Source organism: Corythoichthys intestinalis, chromosome 11 (assembly GCF_030265065.1).
Source record: "Corythoichthys intestinalis isolate RoL2023-P3 chromosome 11, ASM3026506v1, whole genome shotgun sequence".
NCBI lineage: Eukaryota > Metazoa > Chordata > Actinopteri > Syngnathiformes > Syngnathidae > Corythoichthys > Corythoichthys intestinalis.
The window spans coordinates 57,157,176-57,182,874 of NC_080405.1; the positions used below are offsets into that span (position 1 = coordinate 57,157,176).

General features: G+C 42.9%; 3 protein-coding genes across 5 annotated transcripts; 2 read left to right on the forward strand and 1 right to left on the reverse strand.

The window, feature by feature from the left end:
- Positions 1-1,327: 1,327 nt before the first annotated feature.
- On the forward strand, positions 1,328-12,724 carry tsr2 (TSR2 ribosome maturation factor). Its single transcript, XM_057850772.1, has 6 exons — positions 1,328-1,408; positions 1,577-1,825; positions 2,481-2,571; positions 2,678-2,769; positions 8,724-8,879; positions 8,961-12,724. The coding sequence occupies exons 2-6, from the start codon at positions 1,745-1,747 to the stop codon at positions 9,063-9,065; spliced, it is 525 nt and encodes a 174-aa protein (XP_057706755.1). The 5' UTR covers positions 1,328-1,408; positions 1,577-1,744; the 3' UTR covers positions 9,066-12,724.
- Positions 8,952-14,165, reverse strand: LOC130924309 (cytochrome c oxidase assembly protein COX18, mitochondrial). 3 transcript variants are annotated; one of them, XM_057850769.1, is made up of 7 exons: positions 14,103-14,158; positions 13,071-13,374; positions 11,926-12,026; positions 11,704-11,858; positions 10,789-10,904; positions 10,616-10,723; positions 8,953-10,533 (listed from the first exon to the last, which is right to left on the reverse strand). In XM_057850769.1, exons 2-7 carry the CDS (start codon positions 13,359-13,361, stop codon positions 10,384-10,386), a joined length of 921 nt encoding a protein of 306 aa, XP_057706752.1. In that variant the 5' UTR covers positions 13,362-13,374; positions 14,103-14,158; the 3' UTR covers positions 8,953-10,383. The 3 variants fall into 3 exon arrangements, with proteins under 3 accessions (XP_057706753.1, XP_057706752.1, XP_057706751.1); XM_057850768.1 differs by having other exon boundaries at positions 8,954-10,533; positions 14,073-14,165; XM_057850770.1 differs by having other exon boundaries at positions 8,952-10,723; positions 14,073-14,165.
- selenot2 (selenoprotein T, 2) lies at positions 13,067-24,365 on the forward strand. The gene is made up of 6 exons (XM_057850771.1): positions 13,067-14,700; positions 15,646-15,756; positions 15,820-15,946; positions 16,015-16,102; positions 20,939-21,083; positions 24,081-24,365. Exons 1-5 carry the CDS (start codon positions 14,504-14,506, stop codon positions 21,058-21,060), a joined length of 645 nt encoding a protein of 214 aa, XP_057706754.1. The 5' UTR covers positions 13,067-14,503; the 3' UTR covers positions 21,061-21,083; positions 24,081-24,365.
- Positions 24,366-25,699: the final 1,334 nt, after the last annotated feature.

A 25,699-nucleotide genomic window follows, 5' to 3' on the forward strand; every position in this document is an offset into this window, starting at 1 on the left:
TGCCAGATCAACAGTAAGTGACCTGATATCAACAGGATGTGACCCCAAAATGCCCCCAAATCAACACAAAGTGACCCAGAAATGCATCCAAATTCACAAGAAGTAACCTGATAGCAACAGGAAGTGACTCAGACATGCCGCCAGATCAACAGGAAGTGACCTGAATCAAAAGGACTTGGCCCTGAAATGCCCCCAAATCAAAAGGAAGTGACCTGATATCAACAGCAAAATACCCCAAAATGCCCCCAAATCAACAGGAAGTGCCCTGAAAGCAACAGGACGGGACCCAGACATGCCGCCAAATCAACAGGAAGTGACCCAGAAATGCCTCCAAATCAACAGGAAGTGCCCTGATAGCAACAGGAAGGGACCCAGACATGCCGCCAGATCAACAGGAAGTTACCTGATATCAACAGGATTTGACACCGAAATGCCCTCAAATTAACAGTAAGTGACCCAGAAATGTCCCCATATCAACAGGAAGTGACCTGATATCAACAGGAAGTGACCCCAAAATGCCTCCAAATAGACTGGAAGTTACCCAAACACGCCCCCAAATCAACAGGAGGAGACCTGAGAGCAACAGGAAGTGACCCAAAAATGCCTCCAAATCAACAGGAAGTGACCTGATCTCAAAAGGACGGGACCCAGACATGCCGCCAGATTAACAGGAAGTGACCCAGAAATGTCCCCAAATCAACAGGAAGTGACCTGATATTAACAGGAAGTGACCCTGAAATGCCCCCAGACCAACAGGAAGTGACCTGAATCAAAAGAAAGTGGCCCTGAAATGCCCCCAAGTCAAGAGGAAGCGACTCCAAATTGCCCCCAAACCCACAGGAAGAGATCTGATATCAACAGGAAGTGACCCAAAAATACCTCCAAATCAAAACGAAGTGACCCCAAAATACCCCAAATCAACAGGAAGTGACCTGATATCAACAGGACGTGAGCCTTAAATGCGGCCAGATCAACAGGAAGTGGCCTGATTGCAATAGGGCGTGACCTTGCAATGCCCTCAAATCAACAGGAAGTGACCTCAAAATGCCCTTAAATAGGCAGAAAGTGACCTGAGATCAGCAGGAAGTGACCCTGACATACCCTCAAATCAACAGGAAGTGACCATAAATAGAAATGAGATAAAACTACAGCAGAGCCTTTAGAAGTCTACTGCTTTAAGATGGCGGCTGTGTACTAACGTTGGCGAGTCTGTCATTTCGCATCTAGTTCTATATGCATCATCATGTGGGCGTAGTTTGAAGGAACGTTTGTGAAGAGAATGCCACCAACCGCTAGGGGGCAGCGCCGTTCCATAGTAATGTTATTCATCTCAACAGTGGGAGAGTTGGTAGTTGTATGAGACGTTTATGCTATTGCTATGTGCTATTTGTGCTCCACACATATTTCTGTAAGTTTACTCTCTGTTAATGTCAATTATGTGCCTCTTGTTGTATTTTGGCTTATATATGTACAGAGAAAGATATGTTATCTGTTGTGTTAGTACTTGTTGTTCTGTTTTCTTCTATTCAGTTAAGTTAGTATGCTGTGGCTAATTAGCTATTTTCTTGTTCTTCAGGGTTCCCTCATCTTTGTCAATAAATGAGAATTATAACCTGACATTGAGGGGTATTTCTTCAGTTTGTATCCCTGGTTCACACCTGTAGAATAGTTCGTCGATCGACTTTTTGTGTCTGAGCTAAATGGGCGACTCCACATCGACTGTTTCTGGCTGTCAACAGCCAAAATGGCGGCGTCGGCAGCACATTCTCGTGCGCTTTTCACCGACGGCGTGCGAGCGACTCTTCATTCTTGGCCAGTTCTTCAGGTACAAATCTATGGATTCCGACAAACTTGACATATTTATATATTTATGTGTAAGTATATATGTCTGAACACGCCGTTATTCCGTGACTTGGTGAGGCGCTCGGCAGCTCTAAGCTCCTCGTTAGCCTAACAAACTCACATTTTGCTCACAGTCATTTCGGTAAACGACACTCGAATATATTATTATCATAATTATTGTTATGTGTAGGAAGTTTCGAGAAGAATTAAAGAGTTCTTTGTCTGTTTGCTTATTTGTTATGAAGTTTGTCTTTTTGCTAACAGCTAACAGGACCCAAAGAGTAATGTACGACCCCCTCAAAAAATGAAACGTGGTAAAAGCAATCGTCTCTTGATTTAGGTCTCAAGTGTCAAAATAATTAGACTTTTTCAGTGCCATTGACGATGATGGACGTCCAATGATGTGGCTCTTTTCATGAGTTTTTCCACTCGTAGCCGCTTTAAATGGATTGGACGCCTGAAGCTATCAATGATGGAACCTCACAATAATGACTTTATCACTAGTAGACGTCCAATTCTTTTCAAACGGGAGGGATGGCAGCGAATGAACGAACGTTCATTCGCTGCCATCCCTCCCGTTTGAAATTAATCGGACGTCCAGCGCCATCGATGGCTGACAATAACGATATTTCTTTCAGATTGCGCTGGATAACGGCTTCGGGGGCGTGTACGGGCAGCAGAAAGCCGATTGGCTGGTGGATGTGGTCCAGCAGTATTTCCACGACAATGGTACGTGGAGTTCACGTCAGTTGGCGCCGGCGTTTTTTCCGGAATCGGAGGGATGTAATGTGAATAATCGGTTATGTCTCCCCCTATGCATTTGGTGACACACTAGCTGACCTGCAGCAGGATGAAGTTGAAGACTTCCTCTGCACGCTCATGGATCAAGAGTTTGATACCGTGGTAGAAGATGGGAGTTTACCTCAGGTACTGACATGGTCATCACCATTCTTTCTCTGCTTGATTATGATCGGGAATCTGTGTGTCTAGGTCTGTCGCTCCCGCTCTAAATGGATATATCTACAGTTGTATGAAAAAAGTATCTGAACCTTTTTGGAATTTCATTTCTCCATATAATCACCATCAAATGTGATCTGATCTTTGTCAAAATCACACAGATGAAAAAATAGTGTCTGCTTTAACTAAAACCACCCAAACATTTATAAGTTTTCATCAGGCATGAAAATCTCTCACCTTTCGGCGAAATTTGCTGTTTTGAAGTCAAAAAGGTGACCTACGTGAATTGTGTAGATCTGAGGAGAAATTTTTTCAAGGGGGGGGGGGGGTCAGGAGATTTTTTTTAATGTCGGACGCTTGGTATGCAAGCGGGGAAAGCAGCACAAAGCCAAAAAAGTGCATCAGAGTGGCCAAAACATTGACTTATTTCAACAAAACAAAAGAGGGTTCACTGTTTTCCTGTCCCTTCAATGCCAAGCTTGGCTGCACGTCGGCTGTGACTGAACACTTCAAGCGCCGTCACCCAGTTTGTAAGTCCATCTAACTATTCACGACATGTTTAATTGAAGTTGCTAAGCCTGTAGTGATATGCAATGAGTCCATTTATCGCACAGTAAATAAAAATGAAGGAGGTAATTTTCATGGCTGCGTTTTATCGTCGGGTGCATACATGTATCTTAAACACTGTAAACGTTAGCATTGCTACATTGAGGCTAATGGGGGAAAAAGACATCCTCCTATAAAACAACGTCTTGTCCAAAATGCAAACTTGCGGTTAAAAGGTGACACTTCAAACGTGAAAAATCGCTGGTTAACAGCATTTGCAAATGAAAAAAAGATTACTGACACCACATGCAATGATAAAAAGAGCTTTTTTTGCGGAGTGTAAAGCTGTTAGCCATTTAGCGAACGCATTTCCGGTAAACATTTAAAAATAAAAGCACTTCATGTTCGTCATATAAATAACGATTTCTGGAGTTAATCCCACATACTGTACTTCAGAATTCAGATTTTACACTAAGAATAGCTTTAAAATGACACCCTTTATGAAAAATCTGATTGGCAATGATTATAATACTATTATACTAGTATATTGTAGTATATAATAATATGAATGCTAGATATTTTTTTAAGAATTGTTTTGAATCATGTTGGAAAGGCGAAGTCAGTGTTCTGAATCTGTTTACAGTCCATTTTTTTTGCACTAGTTAATGCGATCAGCATTTGACCTCATTGATTATTGGCGATTTATTGTTGTTATTTACACGTTTATTGGTACTTTAATAAAGAATTTAAGTGTTCCAAAATGTTTTCGTGAATTAATAGGTGTCATCAAAAATTTCATTGCTGAATTAGTGAGAGAGAGAAAAAAAGGGCAAAAATAGTCGGCTGACTAACCGGGAGAAAAATAAGTCGTTTGGGACAGCCCTTAGTTGTACAGTGTACCAGAACATATTTCCTCCACACCCTTCTCACCTTTTTTAACCCTGGACCCATTTTCATGCCTGTTTCATATTTTATTGAGGATAGCATGCAAACAAGTGAACTCTCTGCTTAAGGCATTGCTTCTCAATTATTTTCCGCCACTGTAAATTGTACCATTTGCCTATGAATTATTAATATAAGTATACCTCTGCATAATATTTTGTCCTTTTTAATATTAAAGAAACAATATATAGCTCAACTTACAATAAAGTATAGAAAAGACTTAAAGTGCATCACTTTGCCTGAATTTAAAAAAAAAAAAAAAAAAAGTCCAATCTGTAAAAATACATTCACGGTACATTTTTAGACCATTTAATAGTGAAAAATAAATTTCAATAAAATCAATCAATAAATAATACTGTAGCAGCCCCTCGGAATGACGACGTGAGATCGACTGATGTGCAAGGTTTCTTTATTTTCCAAACGTCCTTACGACACCGTGAAACTAAAATTCAATACAAAATAATTAACATTTCACAGTGATCAGTTTTCAAACAATTCCAAACAAATAAAATACCTCGCTGCGCTCTCCGAGGCGTGCAAATCAATCCGAACACGGAAGCCGCTTCAAGACCAGCAAGCAGACATCAGCTGGTCAAATCAAGTAACAGTTTGCACGTGTTAGATGTTAAAAGCAAAGGATAGATATTTAACTCAACAAGGAAGCGTGCTTACCGGCTCCTGCGTTGACAAGACGCAGCTGTCTGCTAATTGGCAACCGGATGTTACGTCGTTTAAATACGCGCAGCGCAGGGCCAAAATCCATAAACAATTTACAAAATAGAAAAGATCGTTCACAAATATAAAATACACAAAACGATATTGGCCTTTTACAAATACATTCAAATAACCATTCAACCGTAAAAACAAAAATTAATCGAACAAAAACAACAGGGTCATTGGACAGTGGGACAGTTTTTATTTTTGCTATTTTGCACTGAGCAACTTGGTATGACACCTTATATGATGCTTAGAGTGCTCGCTGGTTTACTGATGTAATACTGCGAAACAAAGCGGTACGATTGTTGGCAATATTCGGCACGTCTTGGCTGAAAAAAAATCAAGTGGCTTATTCAATGTGAATGGGGTCTAATGTTTATAAGGGACATCTTATTTGATGTGGCTTCCTGCTGTCCGTTGCAAACATTTTTAGACACAGACTGATCTTTTCTCGTCTCCCACTGTAATAAAAGTCAAAGCCAAATATGCTTAGTCATATTTCCTCGTCTTAGCTCGTGCTCTTTGCTGTGTGCTCTTGTTTTGTTCAAAAATACTGCGCACACTTTGAAAATGATACATTATTCTAGTATGGCAAAAAAAGTATGTTCCCCGAGGTCACATGCGCCCCCCTAGGGGGGCCGGCCCCACTATTTGAGAAGTACTGGCTTAAGGAGACTAAAAGAGCAACTGAAACTAATTTTTACCAAACAAACAATGTGAGTCTGTGACTTATTTCTGTGTCACACTTAAAGTATATGAAGAATAAAGCACAGATTTGGTGTCAAAAGAGTTGTTTTGATCTTTAATATTCAATAACAGACAGTTCACACACACGATACATCATCAATAGCCACGTTTACATGCTGACTTTTATTCATACCGATTCAAATCATTCCGAATGGAAATTTCAGATCAGCTGTCGGCTGTCTGATCTGGTTTCATGTAGTTTGCGACTGAATCTGTTCAGGACTGGTTTAAGACTGATCTCATTCCGGGTAGATGTTCTTTAAGAGTGGTTCAGAACTATTGGATGCGGTTTCGAAGGACTAAAATGACGTGGTTGGGAGCGGATTTCAATCAGCTGCTTAGGACTAAATGGGTTTGTTGTTAAGGAATCATGTGGTTCCAGATTAAAACGTATGTAAATACTAAACCCTGACTTTTGTCGTGCTTGAGCACGCACTACTTATAATTCATGCAGGTGTGTTTATGAAGACTAACTAATGCATTTCTAATGAGGTCAGAGTGCACTCCATTAATTATTTCACATCTTGAACGACACCTCAGGCAAGTAAATAATAATGACGTGATTGTCACACGATGCGATGCGATGCTTCGCCAGTACTGAGCTTATTTGTCAAGGTCGGTTGATCCGTCAGTGCAGCTTGTTTGCAATGACCGTTTAACTTAAGGGTTTTTTCCCCTTTAGCTTTTATAATGTTAAATAAGTCAAGTTTTCATATTTCACGTTCCAGGTGGTGAGCCCATGGGAAGGAGAACCCACATTACCTCTTGGGGCTGTTAATGGGTTTTAATCCTTCAAAGTTTTGGGGGAAAAAAAGATCATTAATGTTACACCAGTTCTGATTTACTGTTCAGTGAAGAAAGGGAACAATCGAAAGCGAGGATGTTTTGTTCGCCGCCGCTCTTAATGGCTTTACTGCTACTGAATAATTACAGTCCCACCTTGCTAATGGACTCGCTGAAAGACACGACATCACTGTAAATGAGTTGTTGGCCAAACACGCACGCAGAATGATAGTTCTGAACAGACCACTAGCCAGCGTAAGGTTACCGCATGCTAATTGCTAAAATAACCGCATTAGAGCACTTCACAATTGTGAATGCGCCATTCCTGCTTTTAACTCATTGGCTACTACTTGAAGGCGATGGGTGTTCAATCCATTTTGACTGGGAACAATCATTTGCACTGAAACTGCCCCGTTTAATGACCTGATTTCATACAGTGGTATGAAAAAGTATCTGAACCTTGTGGAATTTCTCACATTTCTGCATAAAATCATCATCAAATATGATCTGATCTTTGTCAAAATCACACAGATGTAAAAACAGTATCTGCTTTAACTAAAACCACCCGAACATTAATAGGATTTTATATTTTAATGAGGATAGCATGCAAACAATGATAGAAGAGGGAAAAACAAATAAGTGAACCCTCTGCCTAAGGAGACTTAAGGAGCTATTGAAACCTATTTTTACCATACAACTTCAGTCAGGCATATTCCCAATCACTAGCCACGTTTACATGCTGACTTTTATTCATACCGATTCAAATCATTCCGAATGGAAATTTCAGATCAGCTGTTTACATGTCACTTCATCTATTCCGATCCAGCGTTTACATGTGACTGCCTTTATTCCGAAAGGACGTTTGACAACTGCCGTCTGACATGCGCAGATTAATCAAAACAAAGCGTCACGTTGCAAAACATGGAGATCGATCGTCGGAGTGCTGCTGTTTTAACTTTAACCCACTTGTTGTGTTTGTGGGGTCGTATCCGCTTCTGCTGTTTTGCTCTTTTGCCTTGTAGTAGCCGCTTTTCCACCGGTTTCTAATCTGGTCAACGCTCCGGTCTATTCCGGCTTCGTGTAACCTCTCGTGAACTTTTTTAAATAGTTCACTGTTCCTCGTTTTACGCCCCGTCTAAGCGAGCAATGATATTCAATTCTTTTAAAGTTTGAATTAAATACAATCTTTTCGCCGGACTCCAATTAGGTGCGCTGTGCTTGGAAGCCATGTTGCAAGTGACGTTACTTACGTCACATAGTGACGTCACCACGTCAGTACGGCGCATGTGCAGAAAGAACGCAACCAGACACCATTCCGCTTCCCTGTTTACATGATATAATTTTACTTCTAATCGGTTTGGGAAAAGGAATATTCCACCCCTGTGACTCGGAATGAAATTCCATTCGGTGTGGGCCTGTTCATTCCGAATGAGGTGTTCATATGGAACACATTTATTCGGTTTGAACAAATATTCCGATTGTAATTGGAATATTTGGCTCCATGTAAACGTGGCAACTGATTGCGAGTGCCTCGGTGCTTTTTATGATAACGTTAAAATCAAGGCAACGCTTCCCAACGCAGTTTGGGAAGTTCCATAGACGCCAGAAATCTGCTATGGCTGGTTGTAGGACACGGCAAACAAATCGGGCTGGAGGGCTTTGCAGACCTTGGACGCAGTGCTTGACGCCAGTTTGAAGCTAGCCGCCACAGCTAGCTCTCTCCACCCGAGTCTAAAACTCTCTATGCGGCATCAAAAGTCAGCCAGATCGCCCCGAAAACCGTCTTCTGCGTCGCCTGCCCCTCAACATTTGTATGTTCAACATTTATTCAATGTTGATGAGCAGACGATTTACATTCAAGAGTTCCATCTTGCATTGTTTATTTCTTCTCCGTTAAACTAGAGGAAGTCAACAAGCATGCCCCAAAACCGTACAAACATAACGCACACCCCTCTAGTGGCTTGGCGGATTTGGCTTCAATTTGCTAACATGTGCACTTTGCATTTGATTGGATGATTTATTATGATTTATTGTCAATACATTAGTGGTTGAATTGTTTAAAAAAATTGGCAATAATATTGCATATCTGCAATAATTAATGAGACAATATATCGCCTGATAAAATTTGTTATCGCAACAGGCCTAATCATTCATGCTGTGTGTGTGTGTGTGTGTGTGTGTGTGTCCAGGTGTGTTTGCGACTGATTCAGATGTTCAGTCAGTGGCAGCAGGGGGCGCTGCAGCAACTGTCTCACTCCATCCAATTGCTGACGCACAAGCAAACGGCCAGGGTCAAGGTCACGGCGCCCCCCGACTCGGATTCGGACGGCGACGAACAAACGCAGGTCGGGCACACGCGCAAATCCAGACGGACGAAAGAGCCGTTTGAGCTATTCAAGTTTTTTTTTCTGTACGTGCGTGCGTAGGCGATGGAATTTGAAAACGCGACAGACAGCGCTAGCGATCAACAGATTAGAGGTGCTCCTCAGGAGGACCAAGACGGATGGACGCTCGTCGGAAAGAGAAAGTGAAGCCCGCTTTGGAGGATGAGCCGCTGCATTGTAGAGGGGGCGGAGCAAATGTCAAATTGTATGGAGAAGAGGTAAACTTGGACTCGATGTGAAAATGGACACATAAGAGGAATCAAGTGCACGAGAGTCAAAACAAGAAAGCAGTGCCTTTCACCTCATGCAAAAGTGCTTTTTTTCCCCTCTGACATCGTATTAACTTATTGACTGCGATAGACGTCAACTACATTTGAAGTGAGAGCGAAGTCTCTTTAGCGGCAGCATTTGAGTTCATTAAGATCAACTGTACTTGTACCTGTACTGTACCATTTTATGGCAGTGTTTTTCAACCACTGTGCCGCAGTGTTGGTATGCTGTGGAAAACCATCCACCTTCACCTAATTGCCCTTAAAATGTTTTTTTTTTTTTTCTTCAAAAGGAACTCACAAATATGCTGTTGCCGAGTGTGCGCTGCCCAATGGTCCATAATCATGTGGGAGGCGGCAACAGGTAGCTAAATACTAGAGGTCGACTAATATGGAATTTTCAAAGGCAGATCCTGATACTGATATACAGTGACCTCCATAATTATTGGCACCCCTGATTAAGATGTGTTTTTTAGCTTCTAATTTTTTTTCTTTTATTCAAATAATATGGGACCTTCATGGAAAAAAAGAGAAAAATCCAACCTTCAATACAAGTGCATTTATTCAGTGGGGAAAAAATTCCACATAAAGAAAAAAATATTTGACATCAAATAATGTGTGTCACAATTATTAGCACCCCTGGTGTTAATACTTTGTACAACCCCCTTTTGCCAACAAAAAAAGGTCTGGGAACTGAGATGGCCATGGGAGGAGCTTGATTTTTGCGTCTGGTGAACCATTTCTGTGTAGAATATGAGACGACCCCCACTTTATCAGTCTTATTTCAATGCAAAAAACAGTCTTATATTCGGGCCAATACGGTAGTTTTTACATTGTTTGTCATTTGTCAAATGTTTTTTTCCTTTTGGGATGAAAAAGAATGAAGATTTTAACACCCTACACCCCTCCCGCCAAAAGCAAAATGTATTTCCAAATTAAAATCCATGACACAAAACAACCATCTTTAATTTTACATGATGTGCCTGCTGGCATATAGGTATGTCCAGTACTACAGTGTGTTGAGTAACAAGATGGATTTGGGCCATTTTTAAAAGCATTTCAAGATTTCATCTGCTATACTTTCACCTGTACAGCGGGTGTCAGTAGATAGCTAATATGAACTTTGGCTGACCCAATGTCTCACTGGTTCACGAGGCGTCATTTTGCCAATTGCTACCTGTCGGGATCTGCACCGCTTACTCGCCGTGCTTTCTTCCGGCCTGATCCGGCGGGGAGTCGGGGTGGTGTTTGGGGAATCTGAGGACCTTGCGGACGGCGGGAGCGCGAAGCAGGAGATTGTGACTCAAGCCCACCAAGCTAGAGATCAACCAGTAAAGCACCATAGACTGGACACGAAGAAACCGGTAGCACTTTGTATTTTGTTGTTTTTTTTACGGGGTAGTTTCTCACGAACGGCAAGGAACTCACCGAAGGGACGTTGGCGGCGATGGGAATCATCAGTATAGATATACCTCTCATGACGTTGCTCACCCATTTTTGGACTGAACTCACAGTGGTCATCTGCCGGGCGAATAACTGAAAATCCCGAACGGCGTCACGTGACGTCACCGGCATGGGGCTTGCGGCAGATGGCGACGTACCTCCACAATGAGCAGGTTGGTTAGACCCAGAGAGATTGGGAGGAGCCAAGTGGCGTCGGGCAACGTCAGGTCAGGGAACCACAGAGCACCCCCTGTAGCCAAGGAGGGTTGGTGCTCTGAAAGGCAAAAGTTATTCCCCATTATATTGTCCATAGCATAGAAATAATTCACTTGTCTGACTGGTATTGATGGGGCTTTGGACTGGGGCGGGGCCAACAGGACGCAACCCCAAAATTGACCCCAAACCAACAAGACGCATCACCGAACTTGACCCCAAACCAACAGGAGGCGACCCCGAAATTGACCCAAAAACAACAGGAGGCGACCCCGATATTGACCCCAAAACAACAGGAGGCTACCCCCCAATATTGACCCCAAAACAACAGGAGGCTACCCCCCAATATTGACCCCAAAACATCAGGGCGCGACCCCGAAACTGACCCCAAACCATCGGGGCGCGATCCCAAAACTGACCCCAAACCATCGGGGTGCGACCCCGAAACTGACCCTGAATCAAGAGGGCCCGACCCCGAAACTGACCCTGAATCAAGAGGGCCCGACCCCGAAACTGACCCCGAATGAACAGGGCGTGACCCCGAAACTGACCCCGAATGAACAGGGCGTGACCCCGAAACTGACCCCGAATGAACAGGGCGCGACCCCGAAACTGACCCCGAATCAACAGGGCGCGACCCCGAAACTGACCCCGAATCAACAGGGCGCGACCCCAAAACTGACCCCGAATCAACAGGGCGCGACCCCAAAACTGACCCCGAATCAACAGGGCGCGACCCCAAATTAACGGGAAGTGACCCGATATACCGGGTTTGGGCTCAATTGGGTACGACACCTCCAATTGGGGGGGGGGGGGGTCCACCTGTCGTGCTTATTTTCTAGAAACAGAGTGCGACTCACCCGAGGGTTGCACGCTGAGGTTTCTGAGTGCGAGCGAAAGGCTAATCCAAAGCGGCAGCTGCACCCAGACCAGCACCGAGGCCTTGAAGGGATGACAGTTGTCCCTCACGTACAGCTCTGACATCAAACGCCGGAGATTCTTGCGGAAGTGAAACCTGAACCGTCGTGCAAAGCCGTCGGAAAAAGCGTCGGGAAACGGCGGCTTTCGGGGCTGGGCCTCACCGACACTGCTTGTCCGTCCAGCCTCGCTGGGCGGCCCTCATTGACACTTCGTACTTCAACCGCTCGGCCAGCGCCGTGATCTCCGGTCGAAGCCCCTCTATCTGCACGTGGGAAACGGGAGGAGCGAGAGTGACATTTTGGGAGGACGGACATTTTTTTCGAAAGAGAGCTAAAAGTGGTAAATCGCCATGTGGCAAAATTTTGCCATTTGGAATTTTTTTTGTTTGTGGCAAAATGGGTTTTACCATGTGGCATTTTTTTGGTATGTGACATAATGGAATTTTGGTATGTGGCTTTTTTTTTGTGTATGTTACATTTTTTCAGACCATGCACCGTCCATGCCATTGACGGTTATGCACGTCCAAATTTTCCATTCATTTTAAATGGCAGAAAAATGTGGTTGTGATTTTTGATGCCACATGTCAAAACACATTTTGCCACGTGGCAAAATCAATTTTACCACATGGCCTAAAAAAAAAAAAAAAAAAATGCCACATGGCAAAATCAATTTTGCCACATGGCCCAAAAAAAAGCCACATGGCAAAATCAATTTTGCCACATGGCCCCCCAAAAAATGCCACATGGCCCTAAAAAAAATGCCACATGGCAAAATCAATTTTGCCACATGGCCCTAAAAAAAATGCCACATGGCAAAATCAATTTTGCCACATGGCCCTAAAAAAAATGCCACATGGCAAAATCAATTTTGCCACATGGCCCAAAAAAAATGCCACATGGCAAAATCAATTTTGCCACATGGCCCAAAAAAATGCCACATGGCCCAAAATAATGCCACGTGGCAAAATCGATTTTGCCACATGGCCAAAAAAAAAGCCACATGGCAAAATCAATTTTGCCACATGGCCGAGAAAAAAGCCACATGGCAAAATCGATTTTGCTACATGGCCGAAAAAAAAGCCACATGGCAAAATCGATTTTGCCACATGGCCCAAAAAAAGCCACATGGCCCCAAAAAAATGCCACATGGCAAAATAAATTTTGCTACATGGCCAAAAAAAAAAAAAAAGCCACATGGCAAAAAATGGCACATGGCAAAATCAAAATGCCTCATGGCCCAAAAAAAATGCCACATGGCAAATACCACTTATTGATCTCGGCCCTGCCATTTTTTTTCCTTTGGCCACCTTGGCGAGGATACGCGTCTGGTACACGGCGAGAGGCAGCGTGACGAGCGTCCTGACACCCAGGGTGGCCGCGCCGATGGCCAGCCACCAGGGGACCGCGCCGCTCTGCTGGATCTCCACCAGGAAGTCTTCGGCCAGGCGCACGGGAGCCGAGTGCGCCGCCTGCTGGTACCATCCGGGATCGCCGCCCCCAGAAGACGAGCGGTGGCAGACGGCGGAAGCAAAGGGAGGCCTCCCGAGCGAGGCGGCGAACGGACGGCGCAGGACGCGGGCCGCCCCGAGGGCCAGCATGTCGACGGCGCTCCTGCCAAATTTGAAATATAGTCGATTAATCGATGAACTAGTTAGTTTGAGCAATCACATAAGGAACATAAAAAATTAAAATACCTGAGCTGAGCCTCAAACAGTATAAAAAATAAATGAGGATCTAAGTACAACAAAAGAACAATTGGGTAACTTATAGCAAAAGTCTGCTAGCTTAAATGCTATAAAAAATTTTTTTACAATACTCTTTACAAATGGTTAACAGATATTCCCACAAAAATGGCTGAATCTACCTATAAACTAAATTATGGATGCATTAAAAACCTCAAAAACTTTCTTTATGTTGGTCTTAACAAGGAGCAGCTTGATGCAGCCACGTGAAATGAGTTGTCATATTTACTGTTGCCACTAGAGGACAGTAGCAACCCAAATCAAAACTACATACAAACACAAACCATTACAACGCCACTAATTAAACGAATACTCTAAGGAGCAAAATTTAATTCGAATCTTTAATTGCAGCACTAATTGTCTTTCCCCCAGGTTTTGAAGGAATTTTAATAATTTAAGAACGTCTTTCCATAGGTTGAGCGATGTAAGTCATATTATCGGGTGGTCAATGTAAAAAGCAACTCAGGTTGTCAGCAAATGTGCGCATTACAAAATTACAAACGGCAAATAAATGTCACATTCTTTTAAGTCTAAAGCTAACAATAAAATTGTGATATTTCCGTTCACCTGCTGGCGGCTTTTTAGCGGCGTTTTCACCTTTCGGTTGTCGGCGGACAGTAGCAGCGAGCAGGTGTTGTCGCGCCGTTGATGACGTCGTGCTGTCTTTTGACGATTAGATGTGACGTGATTAGGACGGGACACCCCTCTTGAGAGGGTTGGTACGCTCCGTCAGCCGCGGGAATTCGGACATGGAAGATAAAGGCTTTCGTGAGCAACACACGAATCCTGTGCCTTCCGTTCTGCACATCTAACAACGCGACGCGCGTACCAAATGTTTTTATTTTAATGTATATTTGATTTTTGTGTAATAAATTATTTTAAATGTGGCGTGTTACACACTTCCGTCCGTTAGATGGCAGTCATGTATCTTAATATGGGTTTGCTAAGCGCCAAATAAACAACACAAGCAAAAGAAGCTAGCCGAGAGAGCAGCCAAGATGGCGGAGTACGGCCAGACTGGACTGTTGACTGCTCTACTTCTCTTCACGGCGCTGACGCTTCGCGACGTCTACGTGGGCAGGTCGAGCCCGCGTCAGGCCGACGTCTTGACAGAGCCCGCCGCCCCCGGCACCGAAAGCGGGAGGGCGGCCGAGCCTTCCCCGTACAGCAGCCCCGTCCTCAGGTTCCAGTACTGGTGAGACACTTAGCTAGCTTACTTTCCTGACAAAAACATTTGCCGCGGCTCTTAGAAGGTACCAATTAAACGCCTTCATAGGCATTTATAATTGCAAGACTAAAGGAAAAAATGTCATATTTAATTGGTGTTTTTGACATTAAAATGAAACAATATAGTCCTCATCAATTGCTATGAAATTTGCAGGTAAGTACGTCAGAAGGTTGGGCCAAGGCACTCAGTCACCTCATTGGCTGGCTGTCAATAACGGCGGGAGACGTCATAATTGTACTTCGACAGTGGTAAACATATATTTTTTATTTTTAATACCATGGGGGGCTTGAGATATTGTCACGGTATCGCTCGAAATTATTATTTCAAGCCCCTCCTCTTATTTCAAGATGGACCCGAAGGGGTGCCATTCAGCTGTGCTACATTCGCGCTAGTTGTAGGTACACCCCTCTTTTATTGAGAGAGTTGGTACGCCCCGTCTGCTGAGACGGAGGGTCTACGAGGCTTTGTAATTCGAATTACACTCCCTGGCATATTTGTTTGCTTTGTTGTGTTTTTGGTTTGTATTGTCAATTGCCCATCTGTTGTTGTTGTTGTTGTTTTTTTTTTTTTTGGTTGAAAAAATTAAACGATACGATAGCAGCACAAATGAAAAAAATTACGGCTCAAACAAGCATAAACGAATGACACCATTTTAGCCATTCTGAATCAAAATGGGGGACTAGTTGACCTCAGATTGACCTATAAAAGATGTCTTAAAAATGAAAGCTGCTCCAACGAAACCTTTTCAGCGCAAGCACAAACGACTGACATCATTTTTATATAAATTTGTGTCTGATGGAGGACCTCTATTGCCTTTAGTTAGCTGAAATAGGCTCCAGCACCCTTGTGACCCAGTTGCAGTCAAAGTTGGTCCTCCAAGTTGCAATGAATTGGACCCTGGTTTGTTTGCAGCATCTCCTGAGGTTACGCCAAAGTCTTCCAAGAGTACTCCAGGGCCATCGGACAGCTGTACCCCGACATGCGCATCGAGGGACAAAACTACCCCCCGACACCCTTCAACAAGTACCTACGCCGTCTCATTAGCGGTCCCAATCCGTCCCTGGCTTGACGCCTTCTCTCTTTCAGGGTGTTGGGCAGCGCGGCGTGGTTGCTGAAGCTGGTCTCCATTTTGTTGATCGTCAGCGGTCAGAACTTGTTCGCGTCGCTCGGCGTCGACACGCCCAGACTCTGGACGTGGAGCCAGGAGAACAAGGTGAGCGCGGCTCGGGCGACCGCTACCCGCGCCGACAGCCTAAAGCAGCTATGCGTGTGTCTCGTCAGATCTTCTCCTGCTTGATGGCATTCTTCCTCTGCAACATGATGGAGACCCACTTCCTGTCCACCGGAGCCTTCGAAGTCACTCTGGACGGTGTGTCCCTTTTTCTTCCTCCCTCTCAAAATTTTAGCCTATGCCCGTGACTAAAAAACAACCGATATACGGCAGATATGGTTTTTTTTTTTTCAAGCTCGGCCATTATACAATGGTACGAAAAAGTATCTGAACCTTTTGGAATTTCTCACATTTCTGCATAAAATCATCGTCAAATATGATCTGATCTTTGTCAAAATCACACAGATGAAAATACAGTGTCTGCTTTAACTGTAACCACCCAAACATTTATAGGTTTTCATATTTTAACGAGGATAGCATGCAAACAATTACACAGTGGGGAAAAAAATAAGTGAACCCTCTACCTAAGGAGACTTAAAGAGCAACTGAAACCAATTTTTACCCAAAAAATTAAGTCAGGTGTGTGCCCAAGCACTGATGAGTGGTTTAAAGTTGCCTTGCCCACTATAAAACACACACCTGGTAAGAAATGTTGAGAAATGATAAGACGCATTGTCTGATGTGCATCATGGCTCGGTCAAAAGAGCTGTCTGAAGAACTGTGATCAACGATTTTTCATTTGTGAAAAGCTGGGAAAGGATACAAAACCATGTCTAAAAGTCTGGATGTTCATCAATCGACAGTTGTCTACGAATGGAATAGGGCTGCAGCTATCGAATATTTTAGTAGTCGATTAATCAATGGGCTAGTTAGTTCAAATAATCGAGTAATCGGATAAGAAAAATTAAAATACCTGAGCTGAGCCTCAAACGGTATTTTTTTTTAAAAATGAGGATCAATGTACCACAAAAGAACAATTGGCTAACTTACATCGAAAAAGTCCGCTAGCTTAAATGCTATACTAAAGTTTTTTTTCTTCTCAATGCTCTTGACAAATGGTTCAGACATATTCCCACAAAAATGGCTAAATATACCTATAAACTTAATTAAGAATGCATTAAAAAACATCAGCTCAAACAAAAACTTAGCTTACGTTGGTCTTAACAGGGAGCAGTTGGGTTCAGCCATGTGAAAAGAGGCAGACCAGAGGGCAGTGTATCCACCCTCATCAAAAAAACTAAATGCAAACACTTTCAAAATAAACCATTACAAAGCCACTTGAATTAAACGAATACTCGAAGCAAGAAAATTTAATTTGAGTATTTTTTTCTAATATAATACTCGAGTTAATCGATTAATCGTTGCAGCATTAAAATGGAGAGAGTTCGGCACTGTTGCTTCTCTCCCAAGGAGTGGCCGTCCAACAAAGATGATGCCGAGAGTTAAGCGCAGAATATTCAGAAAGGTAAAAACGAACCCCAGAGTGTCTGCTAAAGCAGACATGTCCAAAGTCCGGCCCGGGGGCCAAATGCGGCCCGTGGTCAAATTTCATCCGGCCCCCAGCCTCTGTCATAAAATCAATAACGTCTGGCCCGCACACAGACTTAACTCAAATAAAAGTTTTAATTGTTTGACAGCCCTAATTAGAACCTATCAATGTTTGGGTGGTGTTAGTTCAAGCAGTTTTTTCATCTGTGTGATTTTGACAAAGATCAAATTTGACGGTGATTTTATCAGGCATGAAAATCTCTCACCTTTCGGCGAAATTCGCCGTTTTGAAGTAAAAAAGGATGACCTACGTGAATCGTGTAGATCCGAGGAGAAAAATTTTTAAGGGGGGGGTCGTTTGTAGGCATGTGCCAGTTACCTTCACGGATTACCATGCTATGAAAACGTCGCGTTACAAAACCACTAAAATTTTCCGTCATACACTAGTACGTATTCGTTATTTTTCATGTGTCGAAAATGCAGCCAGAATTAGCTTGGCGCGGCAGCGCTTACCCCTTCCCCTGTTTGATGCTGCGTGTGTCAGTGACGCTATTCCAGCAAACCCAAAAACAAGCACTCCAAACGCAAGGCGTAAATTCTTCAATTTATTGATCTCTCAAATCGTGGTAACTGAAATATACCAAATGAATACATTTAAAACGTTGTACACTCGTATTTTTCCACATGTGAGTAGCTTCAACAGTTTAGCTCCATGAAAAAGTTCGTCAAAAACAAAACACACATTTTCCTTTCAAATCCAATACACAAAGTTACTAAAAACTTACAAAGATGAATGATAGGCAAGGCTTAGCTAGGACAGCAACTTCATTGAGGTTAATCACAGCCGCTGAGAGAGAAACAAGTTTGTATGCGAAGAGGAAAAAAACCAAAAAAAGAGCGTCAAAGTTCGCTAATTGCGACAGATGATCTTGTACTAAGCACAAATTCACATTCGCTGGAGGAGGTAAAGTATCACTCCCAATTGTTTTTAGATGAATGCATTGGCCAGCATATTGAATTTAGTGAGTAATGGTTTTCGTTTTCATATTTTGTGGTATGACAAAGTTACTGCCGTTCGTTGCAGCTTGCGTTGAACACTGCCGGAGCGTCCGGTGAAAAAATAGCTCCCGTTAAGGTACCGTCAAGCTTGTGTATTTAACGGTAATATAAAAGCAGTGTTGTCAATAACGCGGTATCGTAATGCGTAACTAATCTGATTACTTTCTTTCAGTAAAGAACAATCTAACGCGTTCATTTTTCTAAATCAGTAATCTGAGTAAAATTACTTTCCTTGATGCCTGTGCGTTACTATTACTACATAATGTGTGTAGAATGAAGAATACTGCAGTCATGGGACTGACATCACATGTCACATTTTTTAATCGGGGATGGAACAAAAAGGGTCACGTGTATTACCATTGTTGGGAATCATTCATACCTTAAAATATTACGCAATAATTACCTGACTCCGTTTTAGTGTTATATAAGTTTTACCTTATCACCAAACACTCTTCCAACAATTACGCGTATTCGTTCTGAAAAGAAAGGCGTCAGGAAGCCGGCATTTTCACACACGAGTGGATTTATTCCTAACAAGCAAATCTAATACAGCACTCGGGTCTCAGGTCCCTCTCAGTACAGCCTCGTACTTTCCTGTGTCTATCAGGAGAAGCACACACCCCGAGTTGCCCAAGAATGATTCATACTACACAATATGCAAATACATGTTCCTATCGACTATTGATTGGCTATGTGATCTCTGCAATTATTCTTAGCTTGCTCTGATTGGTTTAAATTCCCCTGCAGGATGGCGGGGTCTTCTCTCTTTATCTCCGGGGGGTCCCTCTCAGTATGTGGGACAGCCGGGTTGTTTTCCCGCCTTTTGAGACAAAAGGGAGCGTCTACCCCCCCCCCTTCCTATGGTTGACTGTGGGCTTGTTCTGCAAGTCCTGTAATTGTGCCTTCACACACATCTGTTATGTTATTTCCTGACACTTGTAGGAATGCCTCTGCCATTACATTTGACTGTTGATTAAAGTTATGCATGGTAAAACACTGTTTTCTCTTATTTTGAAATTACTTTACCTTCACCATGATGCGTGAGCGCTGGGAGTTTGCGGCCAAAACAACATAGCCTTGCTACCTCGCCAGGATGCAATGAAATAGGCAGGAGATATACTACAAACGGCTGCATTTGCACACTGGAAACACAGCCATTACTTCACATTTTTGTCCAGTAAAGATAACAAAAATATCTACGTGCGCTGCAAACTGCGCTGGCTCAAAAAGACTGTCCACCGCTATAAGCATCCAATTCAAGCACCACTTGGAATTACAGCACAACGGGTAACACGACAGCCAGGACTTTTTGATACTGCTCGTGCTCAATCCTCGGTTCAAGCTCAGTTGTTGTTGAGGGTTTTGAAAGCTTAGGTTTAAAGAAATTCTAAATATCCATCTTGCCTCCTCAGCTGTAGTTTTGGCTAAGCAATGCAAACGGCTGTCTCTAAGGTTCTATAGTCACATGATCTGTTCGAAAAACAATTTGGACCCATTAGGAAATACTTTGAAGGATTCCTGTTCATTTTATTCATTTGTGTTGTTTGTTTTATTGCTCTAAAACTTTTATAGACAACATTTTAAGGGCCATATTCAATGGTCTTTATTTTAAAGGGGAAGTTCAGAATTTTTTACATTAGGCTTAATCTTTGAGTTAGCCGGGGTTTAATTAGTCGTTGGAAATGATTTGAACAAATTCTGTGCAGTTTGACAGTTATTTGTTAGTTTCAGGGCTCTGGAGTGGCTAAGCTAGCGCGAGTCAATGGTGGTTGAAATCAACTCCTTCAACTAATTAAACCCCCGTTAACTCGAATATTAAGCCTTATGTGAAAAATTAAAATGGTCAAATTCGCCACATGTAGGACGTTTTGCCGACGGCGGACATTTTGGCAGAACGCCGGAACATATTTCCTCCACACCTTTCTCACCTTTTTAACCCCTGACCCATTTTCATGCCTGTTTTATGCAGAAATTTGAGAAATTCCAAAAATTTCAGATACTTTTTCATACCTCTACATATGGATTTTATTTTTCAAGAGTGACCGATATCTTACTGATATGATAGCGTAACTGTTATGTTGACTGTTTTGGTGGTGATCTTTCTTTATAGAGGTTGACCGATTTATCGGCTGGTATATGGATTTTTTATTTTTTTTTTGGTTCAATATCGGCTGTCATGAGCCAATAGGATAACTGATATGTTCACTGTTTGAGTGATGACCTTTGTTAATTGTGTTTTTGCGTCACCTAGAGGCCAATGTTGCAAAAGGAAGCAGCAGAATGCAAATTTAACTTGACTATATCCATTGATATAGTGAATATTTCATAATTAACGTAAAAAAAAAGGCATCAGCCTCGAATATCGGCTTAGAAAATCAGTTTCAGACACTAACAAAAACTGATTTTTGAATTTAAAAAAAAAATTAGAATCTGCATCATATCGGTCGCCCTCTAACCATGACACGTTACTCTTTGTCGCCACCTCAGATGTTGTCATCTGGTCCAAGCTTCAGTCCGGTTATGTGCCCAACATTCAGGAGATGTTGCACATTCTCCACCAACATCTCAACAACAACAGCCATCGTGTGGACTCTTCGAGCTTCTCCTAGCTTTAGGATTCAACACAAGGAAGGTCAGCAGGCTCCAAAACTTCTTTCAGTGCCTTTAACGCAATAGATGTTCAATCATCCTGTTTTGAATTGAAATGATACATTGCAAAACATTTTTTAGTAAACGTCCGGATGTTAACTCATTTACTCCCAGCCATTTTCACCGGTGCAACCAACTTGGCTTCCGGCCGTTATACTTGATTTTGACTGATTTTGCAAGGCTCACAGAAAATCTTGTTCTATTGCTAGATAAACATGGAACCCACCAAAAGAAAGATTACTCTCTTCTTTCAGCAGGAAAAAAAGTTAGTTCCTATCTTTTTCCATTCTTTAGAAATCAGCATTAGAAAATAGCTTAGTTTAAGCAATTTTCCAATTTCTGATGAAAAACAGAAAAATTGAGCTTTTTGTTAAAGCATACATTTCAAACATAACTTTGACTTTAACACAGCTATTTTTTGCTTTCGTGACATCCCAAACTTCTGAATAATTTTCCTTCTACAAAATAACATAACAAGACAAATAGAGCTTTTGATAGCAAAGGAACAATTTACTTACACATAACTAAACTATTGAACTGAGAGATGATGCTGTTGTGGCCGCGACAGCTGGGGTCAACTTTTCCCTCATCGCCGCCTGTCTCATCAAGATGGATTTTTTTGAGTCTTTCTTTTGTGGTGACCACTGCCTCGTGGCGGAGTTCGCCTGGGGAACTTGTGTGGGGCATGTTGTGTTCCTGGGGGGGAACTGGCTTGGCCGTGCGCGTTTCCGGGTGAGTCGCGGGACACTGGAGGGTCGCGGGGGATGCGAGCGGCCGAGCACGGCGGCGCGGGCTCTGCTCGGCGAGCAGCACGGACTCAACGGCATTGTCCGCTGTACTGGTGGTCCCGGTCGTCCAGCGCCTAGCATCCCGGGCGTCCTCCCTGTTGTTCTGCCCGGTGTCTGCCGCCTAGCATCCATTCGGTCGTCTTCCGCCAGCGCCCCGGTTTTGCGGCTTGGCCTCTCGTTGCTGTTGAATAGGGTTGCGGGTCTCACTAAATGCGCTACGGCCCTCCAGTGGCCAGTTTTATTGCTTTAAAATGGATTTGGGGCATTGTGCTTTGGAGCTAAGTTGCATCAGAACCTAGAGATGTCTGTTGTGAAAAAAAACAAATGTAAAAGACGTTTAAATACGTTTTTGGGACACTGAAACAATTAAAAATAGAACGTATTTATACGTTTTTGGGAGCAAATGAGTTAAAAAGGATGGCTTTCTAGAACTACAGTGCCCTCCATAATTATTGGCATCCCTGAAAAAGATGTGTGTTTTAGCTTCTAATATTTTTATTTAATTCAAATAATATGGGATCGTAATGGGAAAAAAAGAGAAAAATCCAACCTTCAATGCAAGTGCATTCATTCAGTGGGGGAAAAAAAATCCCACATAAAGAAAAAATTATTTGACATCAAATAATGTGTGTCACAATTATTAGCACCCCTGGTGTTAATACTTTGTACAACCCTCTTTTGCCAACAAAAGAAGGTGTGGGGACTGAGATGGCCATGGGAGGAGCTTGATTTTGTGTCCGGTGAACCATTTCTGTGTAGATTTGGCCATATGTTTAGGGTCATTGTCTTTCTGAAAGATCCAGTGACGACCCATCTTCAGCTTTCGGGCAAAGGGCAACAGATTTTGATTTCAAATGTCCACGTATTTCAAAGCATTCATGATGCCATGCACCCTAACAAGGTTCCCAGGGCCTTTGGAAGCGAAACCGCCCCACGGCATCACTGACCCATCCCCATACTTCACAGTGAATATGAGGTGCTGTTTTCCGAAATTTCCAGGTTCGCGGTGAATCAGTAACAGGCACACTTTTGCAAAATAGACAATGTTCATTGATTAGAAAATGCAGAATGAGATTCATTGATTATAATCCCACAAGAGCAAGTAAAACAAGTATCAAAAACAAGCATAACAAATGGCAGCGATGACGCTAGATTTGAGTTTGTCAAAAGAATCCCCGTTACAGCACAACCAGGTGTTCCTTTAGCAATGAAAATCGCTTACCGTGACAAACGAACAGGGAGCCAAACGCTCCGGAAAAGCGGTGAAGGAACAAAACCAGGTGACCCGAACGTAATCCTCTGGCAGACTTCCGGGGAGTGGGGGTAGCCTCCCGACTCTTATAGGTACGTCTGACGCGGAGACACGGGTGGCAACGGGTGAAATCGTGAGACTAACCCTAACCCCTCTAGTGGCTTGGCGGTGAATTACAGAGCAGCGCGTTCCCTCACCACAGAACTATCGAATGTCAAACGACGCCGTAGTCGCTGCGCCGTCACCGCAACGCAGGAGTATAACTCAGGCTTAAGTGAGTCTGGCGTGCCACGAAAGATGCGCATGCTGAAAAGCACCTCGTACCCACTGTGAAGTATGGGGGGTGGGTCAGTGATGCTGTGGGACTGTTTCGCTTCCAAAGGCCCTGGGAACCTTGTTAGGGTGCATGGCATCATGAATGCTTTGAAATACGGGGACATTTGAAATCAAAATCTGTTGCCCTCCGCCCGAAAGCTGAAGATGGGTCGTCACTGGGTCTTTTAGCAAGACAATGACCCTAAAGATATGGCCAAATCTACACAGAAATGATTCACCAGACACAAAATCAAGCTCCTCCCATGGCCATCTCAGTCCCCAGACCTTGTTTTGTTGGCAAAAGGGGGTTGTACAAAGTATTAACACCGGGGGTGCTAATAATTCGACACAAATTATTTGATGTCAAATATTTTTTTCTTTATGTGGGATTTTTTTCCCCACTGAATGAATGCACTTGTATTGTCGGTTGGATTTTTCTTTTTTTTCCATTAAGGTCCCATATTATTTGAATAAAAAGAAATTATTAGAAGCTGAAAAACACATCTTTTTCAGGGGTGCCAATAATTATGGAGGGCACTGTATATGACTAAAATAACTAAAAGCCGGTACGATTCGAGACAAAATATCCTTCATTTTCCTCTTTTACCGTTCTCATCAAAACTAGGGACGAGTGATCGCCGGCGTCCATGAAGGTCGGGTCTGTAAGCAAACTCTGCAGGACCCAGCCAGAAGTTTCCTGCCGCCAATCAAGCGTCCCTCCGACTCTGCTGCCGTGATGGTGTGACCGATCGATTATGCAGTTTTGATGGATTGAGTTTGAATGGTGAACCTGATGCTAACTAGTATCTATGGCAAGCTGTTCACTCTTTCAAAGCCATTGACAATGATAGACGTCCAATCATGTGCTTATCATCCTCCTGCAGTCAATTAAAATGAGTTTGTCACTAGGGTGGAATTACTGACATTTTTGATGCTACATAAAAAAAGACCCAAATTATTATTTGTTTCTCAATTGGCAGGGGCGAATCCACCAGGGTCAGGGGGTGGGGGGCAACTGCCACCCTAAAAGATAGGGTTGCCATCCCAGTTGGCACTAATGGAGGCGGGGGGGGGGGTGGGGGGGGCTTCAGTTTGACATATACTGCAATATATTAAGTTGTGTTAGTGAGGATCCTTAAAATAAGAGTAGAAAAATCATTTTAAGAAGCTAATTTCTCTATATCAGTTTGTTAATGTCACTTGAATCGAGGGCGGGTCCACTTCTGGGGGACACTGGAGCACCCCTAGATTCAAAGTATTGTAATATTAAAGTGATTTTGGGGGGAAAATGAATGAAAAAAGATGTCTAAGGACCAGTCTACAGTGCTGGCCAAAACTATTGGCACCACTGCAATTGTGTCAGATGATGCTCAATTTCTCCCAGAAAATGATTGCAATTACAAAGGCTTTGGTAGTAATATCTTCATTTATTTTGATTGCAATGAAAAAAACGCAAAAGAGAATGAAAAAATTAAATCATTGTCATTTTACACAAAACTCCAAAAATGGGCAGGACAAAAGTATTGGCAGACTTTGACCCATGACCTCTGAGGGAGACTCAGCTTTCTCACACTGGGCCCTACATTATGCTGCTAAATGTGTTGGTAGTCTTTAGACTTCATAATGCCATGGACACGGTCAAGCAGTCCAGTGCCAGAGGTAGGAAAGCAACCCCAAAACATCAAAGAGCCTCTGCCATGTTTGACTGTGGAGACTGTATTCTGTTCTTTTGAAGTTCTCATTTTTTCTCTCCTGTAACTCTATGTTGATGCCTTTTCACAAAAGCTTAACGTTTGTCTCATCTGACCAGAGAACATTCTACCAAAATGTTTTTGGCTTTCTCAGGTAAGTTTTGGCGAACTCCAGCCTGGCGTTTTTTATGTCTCTGGGTCAGAACATTCACACACGTGTTCACAGCCGGTGTTCTGTGAAAATTTTCACCATGATACTATTTTGCTCCCGAAGCTTTTGTGGTGGTGAATAAGCACTCTTTTACATTCAGTTGGACCCTCAAAGTTATCCAAAGGTGCTAAATAAACAAGAGATTATTAGATTAATTAGATTGTTTTTGCCAGCGATGCCGAATAGCTATAACAGCTGTAGTAGTAGCAAGTAGCTCTACCGAGTTCACCAATGAGACGTCTCAAAAATAATCACATGACTCCATTATACCAATCAGACGCAAGCTTGCCGTTCTAGCTTCACGCTAGCCTGCTCAATCGTGTGGTCTTTAGCACCGTAAAA

What these genes read in the sequence shown, in the direction of transcription:
- tsr2 (XM_057850772.1), top strand. Translation starts at nt 1,745, where the DNA reads ATGGCGGCGTCGGCAGCACATTCTCGTGCGCTTTTCACCGACGGCGTG. An exon ending in GCAGTATTTCCACGACAATG is followed by an intron (nt 2,572 to 2,677) that starts GTACGTGGAGTT and finishes GTGACACACTAG; the next exon opens with CTGACCTGCAGCAGGATGAA. An exon ending in ACGGCGACGAACAAACGCAG is followed by an intron (nt 8,880 to 8,960) that starts GTCGGGCACACG and finishes GTGCGTGCGTAG; the next exon opens with GCGATGGAATTTGAAAACGC.
- LOC130924309 (XM_057850769.1), bottom strand. Translation starts at nt 13,361, where the DNA reads ATGCTGGCCCTCGGGGCGGCCCGCGTCCTGCGCCGTCCGTTCGCCGCC. An exon ending in CCTCAGCGTGCAACCCTCGG is followed by an intron (nt 10,905 to 11,703) that starts GTGAGTCGCACT and finishes TTTGCCTTTCAG; the next exon opens with AGCACCAACCCTCCTTGGCT. An exon ending in TCGCCGCCAACGTCCCTTCG is followed by an intron (nt 10,534 to 10,615) that starts GTGAGTTCCTTG and finishes CTTCGTGTCCAG; the next exon opens with TCTATGGTGCTTTACTGGTT.